This window comes from Cryptomeria japonica, chromosome 9, assembly GCF_030272615.1.
Source record: "Cryptomeria japonica chromosome 9, Sugi_1.0, whole genome shotgun sequence".
Taxonomy (NCBI): Eukaryota; Viridiplantae; Streptophyta; class Pinopsida; order Cupressales; family Cupressaceae; genus Cryptomeria; species Cryptomeria japonica.
This window is the reverse complement of record NC_081413.1, coordinates 481,091,003-481,103,104: the sequence shown is the minus strand read 5'-3', so window position 1 is coordinate 481,103,104 and position 12,102 is coordinate 481,091,003. Positions and strand designations below refer to the sequence as shown.

Below are 12,102 nucleotides of genomic sequence, written 5' to 3'. Positions count from 1 at the left end.
TCCCATTAACTTCATAGAATGTACTAAATTCCTTAGATGTGAATTCACCTCCTTGATCTGATCTCAAACATTTGATTTTCTTACTGGTTTCATTTTCTACCATCACCTTGAATAGTTTGAATTTCCCAAATGCTTTAGATTTTTCCCTGAGAAAAGTAACCCAACACATTCTAGAATAGTGATCAATGATTAGCATAAAATACCTATCTCCTTGTATACTTCTAGTTCTTGCTGGACCACATAAATCAATATGAATTATATCAAGAATATTGTTAGACTTCTCTAGAATACTCTTGAAAGTTGCTCTAACTTGTTTTCCAAATTGACATTCCTTACATATTGCATTGTAAGGTTTAACAATCTTAGTTAAATCTATTACTGCCTTAGTTGTACTGATTTTCACAATGCAATCAAAACTTACATGACAAAGTCTCTTATGCCATAACCAACTTTCACCAATATGTGCAATCAAACATGCTTTTTCATTATTGTTCAAATGAAAGATATTACCTTTAGTCTGATTACAAGTGGCAATTTCTAAACCAGATCTATTTTAGATATTGCATTTACCATTCTTGAATTGTAACTAAAATCCTTTCTCAACTAATTGACCAACACTCAAAAGATTATGCTTAAAACCTTCAACATAGTAAACATTATCAGTATTGTGCTTACCATCAAAAGATATAGTGCCTTTTCCTTTTATCAAACAAGCTTTATCATCTCCAAATCTTACTAGACCTCCATTGTATTCCTGACAGGTTAATAATTTACTCTTATCACCAGTCATGTGATGTGAACATACTAAATCAATAATCCATTCATTCTTATCTTCAAGTTTAGCTGCCAGGGCCTACTCTACCGGTTGAACAATAGGTGTCGATTGATCTTCTATTATAGCAACAAAGGCCCATGCATTGTCCAACGGATCCTCATCAGAATCATCAGTAACTCCTTCATTAGCATAATAACAAGATTTGTCTCTATTCTTCTTAAACTTGTATTTTTGATAGTCAGCTTTAGGATTATATGTTCTTTTAGTTTCTTCTCTTAATCTCGCATGTCTATTAGGACATCTAGAAGCCATATGACCAATATTATTATAGTTAAAACATTTAAAGGGTGCTTTACCTTCATACTTACTTCCAATTGGACCTTTAGGCATTTTTTTGCAAATAGTGCTTCAAGTTCTTCAAGTTCTTCATTTTCTCTCCTGATTTCTTTAAGTTCTCTTGTATAAAAGGCTTTCCAATCAGATTTTTCAGATGATGATGATGATGCTATAGTTGATGATGATTCCTTGAAAGCTATATTTGTCTTAATAGTAGTAACAAGACCAAATTCCTCAAGTTCAAAAGCTGAAAATTTTCCAACCAAGGTGTCTCTAGATACTGATGTATTAGGCATTGTTCTTAATTCATTTATAGTAGTAACTTTCATTTTATATGCTGGTGGCAAAGCTCTTAAAACTTTAGAAACAATCTCATATTCACTTAAGGTTCCTCCACAACATTGTATACCCAAAACAATTTCATTTACTCTTTCCATAAAAGCATAAATTCTTTCATCTTCTTCCATTTTTAGATTTTCATACCTGACCTAGAAGCATTCAAGTTTTACAATTTTGACTATGGAATCTCCTTCATTCAATGTTTCTAGTTTGTCCCAAATAGCTTTAGCAGTAGATATGTCTGATAATCCCATGACTTGCTGATCTGACAATGCGCTCAGAAGTGCTTCTTTTGCTTTGCAATCATTTTCCTCATCTTTAGCCAAGTTAGGTGGATTAGGTTGACCTTGAGTAGGAGCAGTATAGCCATTCTTTGTAACATCCCATATGTCCTTTCCAATGCAATTTAAATGTGTCTCCATCCTGATCTTCCATATGCCATAGTTAGTTCCATCAAGTTTCAGACTGTCCTTCCTAAAATAGTTAGAAGATATTGAATCTCCTCAAGTTGTTAAACTTCTACAAAAAGGGGACTAGGCTCTGATACCAATTGTTAGGCCCTGGAGACAACTGAGAGGGGGGGGTGAATCAATTTTCCAATAAATTCAATCAAAATTAACTTAACCAAAACTTAATGCTTAATGCCGATAAACCAAACTTTATACTGATAGACAGTTTTATCAGTTAATTGCAGTACTGGTAAAGATTAATGCATGAAATAGAGAGACGACAACATCCACAACACATAACACAAATATTTGTATGTGGAAACCCTGTAAGGGGGAAAACCATGGTGGGAAGCCTTACCCACAATCAAATGATACTACTGGAGATAGTATGTGTGTACAATATGGATTCTGCACATGCAGAAAGGCCAGCTACCTAGAGCTCACTGCTCAATCAGAAAATGAGAGTCACACTTACTACAATTGGATGGTTAAATCCAATGATAATGTACTTCTTAAAATAGCATCTTCATATGCTAAATTCAATATCGGTTTAATCCTAATTGCCTTCACAACCTTCAAATGATGTCTGTGTGTATAGATTTGCTTATTTTTGCATATGACTTTTTCACAATTCTTTTCTCAATCGCCTATCAATCTCATAAATGAGATCTTACATTTATACCATAACCTAAGACCAATTGAATAGGTCAGATTACTAAAGGATATTACAATAAATAAATCATTATGCAATGCATGATGTCGGCTCAATGCATTTACAATAATAATAATAAATCATCTCCATAACATGTCATGCTGATCTGGAATAGATATGCCTATCGGTGCATAACCTAGATGTATTTGTCGATAACAACAAATATGCAAACCCGAATAGTCCAATAACCAAATTTCCAAAACCAAGTGATCAAATAATGTCTTCGACATAACCAAGTAGTCTCCAAGTCATTCCAAGTGTCGGTGAACAATATAACCTGTCGGTGAACCACATACCAGTGACTGTGCATTAGTCTTTGACTTGCCAGTGAACATAACCAGGGATCTCCAAGTGCTGATAAGTGTTGACAAGTGATGACAAGTGTTGACATCAATGACAAAACCATATCAACATATCCAAAATATCAACATGTACCTCATACATTTCGATTTTGGTCTTCTTAGAATGATATGAGTTTGTCAAATAAGGCAAGGGATTTAGGATTTGGGGTAACAGATTTTACTACATTTGAAGTAGGAGGATAAGTAGATGTACTTACTTGGTTATCTCTCAGTCTATTCTTAGGTTGAACTGGAAGAAGAATTTCTCTCTTTGCAATAGTGATCAGCAGTTGAGGATTATTATTCTTTTTTACCCCATCAACTTTAGGGTGATTGAGATGACTTTGAGAGCGGATAAGAATTAAATTAATGTTTGCATCAGCTACCTTAGACAATTCTTCAAAATGCATGTATCTAATAGTAGAGTATGTTGGCAAGAGACACTACATTTTTGTTCCAACGTCATTGATGGCAACTCGAGTTAGATATTCAATCTGCAGTTCATAATTCATTCATACTGAAAGAGAGATTGAGATATGGTAAGATAGAACAGGACATCTGATAATGTACAGTAATTTGGTTAGCGGTTCAGTTGTGTTGAGTATTTGGTATTGTGGATCTTAGAGAAGGATTGTGGATGTGTAATCTACCTTATTCTAGGTTTGTGGCATCTGGTGCTAATTCTTGAGTAAGTTGGAGGATCTGGTATACAGGTTTTCAAGTAGAACAATGTTCAGCAACATTAACGTGTGGAGCAATTTTGGTGTTTTTTTTGAGTGTTTGAGGATATTAAGACGATATGTGGGAAGCATGTGGACAACTTTCTTTGGTCTGCATGATTGTTTTGATTTGATTTGACTTGACTTGGTATACATGTTTAATTTGCGTGTTATGCATATTTGGGCCGACATGTAATAGATCTAATGAGATGTTGCAGATATAAAAGATCAATTGATATAATTATTTTTTATATTGGTGGTTGTGTGAAAAGTGTGTATGAGCGATTATGCACATTTTCACATGTACAAGTGAAGGATTTCTGCTCCGATATAAGGTAGAATATCATAACAAAGTAGTATAGAAGAGTAGTGTAAGATGAAGTATTTTGTGCTTATCTGGAACTTTTTTTGGCATTTGCAAATGTTGTTTTTCAGTTTAGACATTCCAATTATTATTTGTAATCATTTATAGGGTAGTGAGCCTTTCGGGGTTGTAGCCCTTATTGTAATTTAAGCAGTGAGCTCTAGGCATTGTGCCTGAATGCATTTGCATTCCCCTCATGTAAAATTATTATAATTCTAATAAGGTATATTAATATTGTGGGTTGCAATCCCATCGTGATTTTTCCCTTAACCAAGTTTCCACGTAAAAATGCTAGTGTTATGGTGTTGTGGTTATTCACTTTGTGTTTCTATGTTCTATTTTTATTCATTTTCATTAATGGTTTAAAGGGTAAATTAAGAATGTTAAAAATTGTAGAGCACCAATTCACCCCCCCCCCCCCTCTCAGTGTTCAATGGATTGTGCTAGTCTTAGACATCAACTTGTTGTAGCACTTGAGGATCTTGATCAAGCCCAAGATAAGGTCCGACAAGTAAAATAAAACCTTAAGGATGCTGAGAACTTCATTAAATCATTGAAAGATCAATTGAACAAGTCAAGGGAAAAGAGAAAGGAACTTGTTGATAATCTAAATGAGAAATAAAGTTAAAGCATTGACGAAGAAGTCCTGAAGGAAAAGACAAAAGAGTGTGATAGACTTGCTCGAACTAATACAATCTAGAAGAATGAGATGGAAGCTATTGTGATGAGATTGACAAAGGAGATTGTGGAAAGGAAGAAGAATGAGGATAATCTTGCTCAGTCCTTGAAAGAAAAATCTGATGAATTTTGCAAACTTGAAAATGAGAATGGACAACTGAAGCTTGAACTACAAGAAGCCAGAGAACATGAGGAAGATCTTGGAAAGTAGGTACTTCTTCTTAAAATTGATCTGGATGTTGAAAATGAGTATAAGGAGAAGTTTTAGATCAGCTCAACCAAGCTTGATCGAATGCTTGCAAACCAAAAGAATCCCAATGATACTCAAGGTCTTGGATTTGAGAAAGGTGAAAACTCCAAATCAACATAATAGAAGAACAATTCAACAAGGCCTCTGATAAGGCAAAATAATGCTCATAAACTCAATGGTAATTGTTTTGTTTGTAATAAATTTGGTCATATGGCTAGTCAATGAAGAAATAGGATGAATAATAATGGTCCGTCTTTCTGTAGTCAATGTTTCAGATACAATAAGTATGGTTACGAGTCAAATGAATGCAAAAGTGTCATGAATAACTTTCCAAATAGGAGAAATGTTAGATGTTATGCATGTGGTATGTTTGTACATGTTGCTAATCAGTGCAGATCAAGAATAAATTAGGTGTATTTCAGACCTATCCAAGGATATGTTGTTTGTTATGCTTTCAACAAATGTGGTCACATTGCAAAGTACTGCAGAAGCAAAAATGTGAATAGGAGAGGTCCAGAAGATAAGAAAAAGAATGTGAAGGCAGATGAGAAGGGGAAAATGAAAGTTGAAGAGATCAGAGATCAAATGAAGAAAAAATGGGTTAAAAAGACCAATGATGATCCAGGAAGTGGGTCCGCACCTGATTCTGGTGCTAGAATCTCATCCGATAACCAAGCTAAGGCATTCGACCTTGGGGGAAGATATCACGAAAATCTTACAAAGCCCCTATTTGAGATTTGTGCCTAATTTTGGCAGGTTGCACAGGTGTATATGATGATCAGAAATATTTTCAATGGATTTCTAGAAGAGTTTGAGCAGATTTGAAGGTCCACAGAAGATTTTTGTGAAATTCAGAGTATCCAAAAGTATTAAGTAAAAGTGCATATATTATACCTAAAAGTTAGGTATGCGGAAGACAAAAAGAGATTCTATAACTTCATTTCTCACTTTATGATTGAAGAGAAGAGGTTTGGAGAGCTCCAAAAGGAGATTTTTTAGCAACTAAAGCATGAAAGAAGACTTCTGAGGTGATTTGGCAAGAAACCCTAACTCGATGAACAAGGTATTTATCGATAGAACTTTTCAAGTTTAAAATTTGTGATTTCAGAAATGGTTGCATCTGGTATTGCTACCCCTCTTGTTGCTAATATCACTGAGCGTGCACGACCAAATTTCAAACATCATCCATTTATCTCTATGTTAGATGTCCTGAAGAGTGCATTTTCGTCAGTTCCACATAGAGTTTTGCATATTGAAGACATTAGGGTTTACACACACTATCCCATTAAGGAATTGGTAAGCTCAAATATGTTGAATCCATACAACAATTAGCTATTTGATAAGAGTTCAATGCTGAAACCTGATTTCAAGGTTTGGAAGACAAGTGTTTCATACAGTTTGTTAGATTTTTGATGTTCTATGAACCCGAATGGAACTGGTACATATTGAGTAGAATACATGATGAGTTTATGTTGTTGAACAAGCCCACAAGATCACAAAAACTTTTATTCAAGCCATGCCAGGTCTATGTGCATTTGGAGAGATACCATCTTTGAAGGTTGTGAAGAATGATATTGTGACAAATGCAACCTGATCAAAATTTGATAAGCGGGATATGACTATCGATGACATCCTAGAGCATGATATCAGATTTGCCTCTATGGTATCGGATATAAGGTCTATTATTCCAATAGAGAGATTTTTTTTTTGATACAGCAATATATGTTGCCTATGAAATGATGAGGGAAAACAAAAAATATGACCTTTATTAAGTGCTCCAAAGTGAGCTGATAAAAAATCTTCAAAATATCAAAGAGAACAAAAAACGTCCTTTCAAGTATGGAACTTTTCTTCTATGTTTGTTTTTCTACTTTATGAATGAGATTCTGGGAGTTGGGCAAGTGCAATGGGCCTTTGACGGACCAATAGGAGTTCAAATTAGAGAATACGTATACAATCCTAGTGACTCTAAGGTCCAGAATAAGAATTTATGGGGTTATTTTAATAATTTCCAAAAGGAAATGTATGAGAGGGAAAGAATCCCTAAGTCCATAGTGGAAAAATATCAAGACAATCTATTTTACAATGGATATCGATCAGTGCTTAATGGAACCTATGGAGACCTAGACAGTATGGATTACTCCTATGGGATATGAGGTGGAAGAAAAAATATTGGATATTTATGCACAACATATGATGAGAAAAACAGTTGATCCCAAGGAAGAAAGATTTGGGACTTATGCAGAAAAGAGTTTAAAGCTACATCAGCAATTGAAGAAACTAGTGATTTAGAAGAAATTCTAGAAAGAAGTTGAGGCTCTTGCAGAGAGAATGGGAATAACTAAGGTAGTAGTCCAAAAACAAAGAGAGAACAATATCCTCTCTAAGGAGAAAACTGTTAAGGTAGAGAATAAGGCTAAGTTGGAAGCATCAACACCTAAGGCAAGGCAATCAAGAAGTGTTGCTCCCTCCTCTAGTTCACAAAAGCCTTTAAGAAACCCAAGTCAGATTTGTAACTATAGATGATGAGGAAACTGAATCTGATGAAATAGTCAAGGAGGTTAAAGCCAAATCTTCTAAGGCCACCAAGATCACTAAGGAGAAGCCATCTGATGGAGCTAAATATGGTAAGAAAGCAAAACCATCCGAAATTGATGAGGCGTTAAAGAAAGGTAAGCTTGAAGCTAAACCTCCTATGTCCTTGAATCAAATTGTGAATGAGGTTGTGAAGAATGGTAACTTGAAGCCATTATTAGAATGGTATGAAAATTTTGATGAAACTAGTAAAAGAACTTTAGAGTAAGAAACTATAGAGTATTTGAATGTAGATAGTAAAGTCCTAATTGAACTAATGTCAGTCATACCCAAGAGCTTGTATAAAATTTTGGATGCTAGGAGACTAACAACAAATAAAGAAGATGAGAGATTGAAAGAATATGTATTGGTTAATTTATGCTTTATGATTTCTAAAGAGGAGATTGCAAGGTTACTTAAGCTAGTTAAGCATGAGTTCGGGAGTAAAACCAGAGTGAATAAAATAATAATTGGAAAAGTTGATGAAGTTATTAAGGAAACTAAGAAAATTTTGACAAAATTTTTGTTAGAGAACTAGTATGATGTTAATCAGGTAAAAGGACAAGATGGTACTTGTTTGGAAGAACAAAACATGTCATCTCAGGAAATTGAGTAGACAATGGATGATACTACTTATGTCTCGAAAGTTTAGATTGCTAAGAAAGTAGAGGATGTGGTTGATAAGGGTGAAGAGGTTGCAGGGAAAGTATATGAGGGTAAGGACAAGGATGTTAACCCTCCAGTTGATGCAGATAACCCTCTGGTTCTTGAGAAGGAAGTAGATATTGAGATGAATGCTAAAAAGGAGAAGGTGGAGGTTAAGGTTGAAGTTAAGATAGAAGAAAGAGACACTGAAGAGCCAGTGAAGGGAAATCAAGTCATTGATAATCCAAAATTTATTCAAAGTCCTATTAATCTTGCCTCTTTGTCTCCAATCCAAAAGCTTCAACTTTCATCATTTGCTCAAGCAAAATCCAGTGAGGCTCTCTTAAATTCACATACTAAGGAAAATATGATGCTAACCCTAGCATCTGGAGTTTTTGAAAATTTAATGCCTTCATTGCAGAAGGATTCAACAGACACCCCATCTGGCCAATTAAAAAGTTTGATTAACTCTCCAAATACACATTTCAAATCTTTTGAGAAATTTGCAGAGGAGAAATTGAGAAATGAGTTTAATACTGAGAGGCTCCAAACATTGAAGAAGATGATTGCAAAAGATAGTGTCATGCTATATGCTTGTGTAAAGAGTATGCAAGATGCATTGTTCGAAGGTGGAAATATGTACAAATCATGCCTATTATTGAAAAGGTTCACGAAAGACATTGAGAAGAAATCTAAGGAGCATTAGGATGAGATAGCCTGTATATCTCAATCGGTTGATTCTCTATCAGTTTCTTTGAGAAGTCATGAAAATAAAATGATATCATTGCTTGAGAAAATCATAAGCTTGAATCATGACATGGAGAGAATAATTGAAAGAGATGGAGAACTTTGGAGTTGCATTATTCCTAAGTTAGATATTATTCTCAGTGCTCTCAAGGACTCTCAAGATGCTCTGGCCAACAGTGATCTGGAAGATCTAAACATATCATAGGTGCAAGCTTACTTGTTTAGTGGAGTTATAACCATGTTCAAGATTCTAAAGAAGGGCTGGGATAGCCATCTGGATACATTGAAGAGCTATTATGCAGACATCTTCAAATTTTTGTGAGTAAAGACTATGAGTACATATGTAAATAAGCATTTTTGGCTTGAATTTTTTATCTCCAAAAACCCTACCTTTTCCATTGATGTCAAAGGGGGAGTATAGAGGAGTGAAAATGTTGATCTTAGGGGGAGTTTCTAATTTTTGGAGTCCGGTAGTTAGATTTTTGGTTGCAGTGTACAATATTTTGGTTTTGGTTTGACACATAGTCATTTTTCACTAAGTGTTTCCATTAATGCCAAAGGGGGATATTGTTGGCAAGAGACATTGCATTGTTGTTCATATGTTGTCATTGATGGCAACTAGAGTCATATATTCAATCCGTAGTTCATAATTTATTCATACCAGAAGAGAGATTGAGGTTCGGTAAGATAGAACATGACATTTGATAATGTACAGTAATTTGCTTAGCGGTTCATTTGTTTTGATTATTTGGTATTGAAGATCTTAGAGAAGAATTGTGGATGTCTAATCTACCTTATTCCAGGTTTTTGGCCTTTGGTATTGATTCTTGAGGAAGTTGGAGGATCTGGTAGACAGGTTTTCAGGTAGAACGATGTTCATCAACAGTAACATCTGGAAATTCATTGTGTGGATCGTGCAAATCACTTTTGGTGATTGTTTGTGTATTCAAGGATGTTAAGACAACATGTGGAAAGTGTGTGGACAACTTTCTTTGGTTTTAATGATTGGTTTAATTCGATTTGAGTTAACCTAGTATACACGTTGCATTTGCATGTTATACATTTTTGGACCGACATGTAATAGATCCAATGTGATGTTGTGGATATAAAAGAGTGATTGATATGATTATTTTTTATATCAGTGGTTGTGTGGAAAATGTGTATGAGTGATTGTGTGTAGTTTCACATGTGCAAGTGAAGGAATTGTGATGTGGTATAATGCACAATATCAGAACATAACTGTAGACACCTAAAATTGTCATGTCTAATTAAATAAATATTTTATTTATTTAATTACTTTAGCTTAATTCTTCTATTAATCAAATAAATCTTTATTTATTTAATTAATTCATTTATCCTCTTCTAGCCTTATTTCTCATTTAAATAAATACATTTATTTATTTAAATTATCCCTTTCCTAAATTAAATAAATATTTTATTTATTTAATTGCCCTACTTCTTCTATTAATTAAATAAATCTTTATTTATTTAATTAATTCATTAACCTTTTCTACACATGACACATGTCATTCATCTCTTATTTCCTACACTACCTACCCCTTTCATTATTTTGGTATTTCTTATACCTACCCTCTAATCCTAGCCGACCTCTCTTTTTACACCTCTCAATCTTAACCCTCCATTTTCTATTGTGTCTTCTATTTAAGGAGATGCTTTCTTCATTACCAAACCCTAATGACTAATTTTGGAGGACTTGGCTACACTACGATCCTACTTGCAACCACATTCCGTTCTTTGTTGAGCTCTTGTGCATACAAAAATCTGAGAGCAAGCATATCAAACAAGATCAATGGAGATAGGAAGAATGGAGATCAAAACCCTAGTGGACATGTGATGGTATAATCTTTGTGATTTTTTGAGTTATTTTGCATTGTCTTAGGTTATCTTCATATGTTATGGTGGATCTTTGTTCATTGTTAGGCTAGGGTTTGGTGGTTGAATCCATTTTAGTCTTTCAATATTGTTGTTTATTGCTATCCATTTTCACCATATACATTTTGGCATGCCCGGTGGGACTCTTGTCCCTTTGCATTTAACATTTTGTTGCAGATTTTGCATTTTTGAAGTTGCAGATCGGACGATTTCGACGACATTTTAGGTTTTTTTCGCGTCTGCGAGTGTTCGGATCGCGTTTTTGTATTTCAGAGGCGTCTGTGACATCTTTTATCGCGTCTATGTTTCTGTCATTTTCTATTTTTGCAGGTTTCCGAAAGTCGCGTCTGTGATCCCGAATCGCGTCTGTGAACCCTCTAATCGCGTCTGCAGAATAAAAAGGCGTCTGTGTTCTGAAATCACATTTGCGAATCACAGAGCCGCGTCTGTGTCGAACAGACGCGTCTGTGTCTGGTATAACAGCGTCTATGCATTCTGTTTTGCAAAATTTTTTTCAAGTTTTTTTCGATTCGGGTTTTCGGATTTTGTACTTAGGGTTTCAGATCTGGTTTATTTTTGGCTAACCTTTGCAGATCTAGCTAACCTGGTTTGTGCAGCTTGCTTTGGAGACAAATACGTTTTTGTTGAAGGCCCCTTTTCACAAAGTCTTTTTGGGTTTTCTTAAAATTTACCTAACTTGTGTGCTTGCAGGAAGGGGTTATCATTTGAAACAACCCAAACTACTAACAATTTTGTTGCAGGGCCTTAGCTAGGGTTTTGTAATTTTATTTGTGTGCCTTGTCTGCATAGCTTAGCAAACACTTCAATTGGTGCACTAAAATTGAACCATTGTCTTTTGTGTCTTGAGCAATAGGCTCTTTGTGTTTATTCTTTAGGGGGCCTGTCTTCCCGTGTGGTCATTAGGACTACTAGTGAGAAGAGAACGACCCAAGTGGTAGCAAAAGAAAAGCCATCTTCTTCCAAGCCACTATAATCAAATGTATTCATGGTGAAAACTATGAATAACGTGTGCTAATTAGTTCATACCGACACTATGTCTCCCCATAAACCCGTTTGATCAAATTTATTTGATCATTTGTAGGGCGTAACCCCTACCGGCTGGGAGCCTTCTGTATTTACAGAGCTGAAAGTGCCGCATGTATGGCCACACGAGCGGATGCCCTTACTAGCACCTCATTGTTTTAGATGCCCAAATCCTTCTAGTTGTTGAGGCAGGAGGTCGGACCTCTGGTAGCGGCCCACACACATACGGTTCTTAG

The 12,102-nt window shown here is 35.1% G+C and overlaps 1 protein-coding gene across 1 annotated transcript in view; it reads left to right on the top strand.

Annotated features, from left to right (window-relative positions):
* LOC131858454 (uncharacterized) overlaps window positions 1-5,710 on the top strand; it is a 160,625-nt gene extending 154,915 nt beyond the window's left edge. The window contains exon 2 of the mRNA XM_059211691.1: window positions 5,470-5,710. Coding sequence (XP_059067674.1) covers window positions 5,470-5,710 — 241 coding nt within the window. The remainder of the gene's footprint in view (window positions 1-5,469) is intronic.
* Window positions 5,711-12,102: the final 6,392 nt, after the last annotated feature.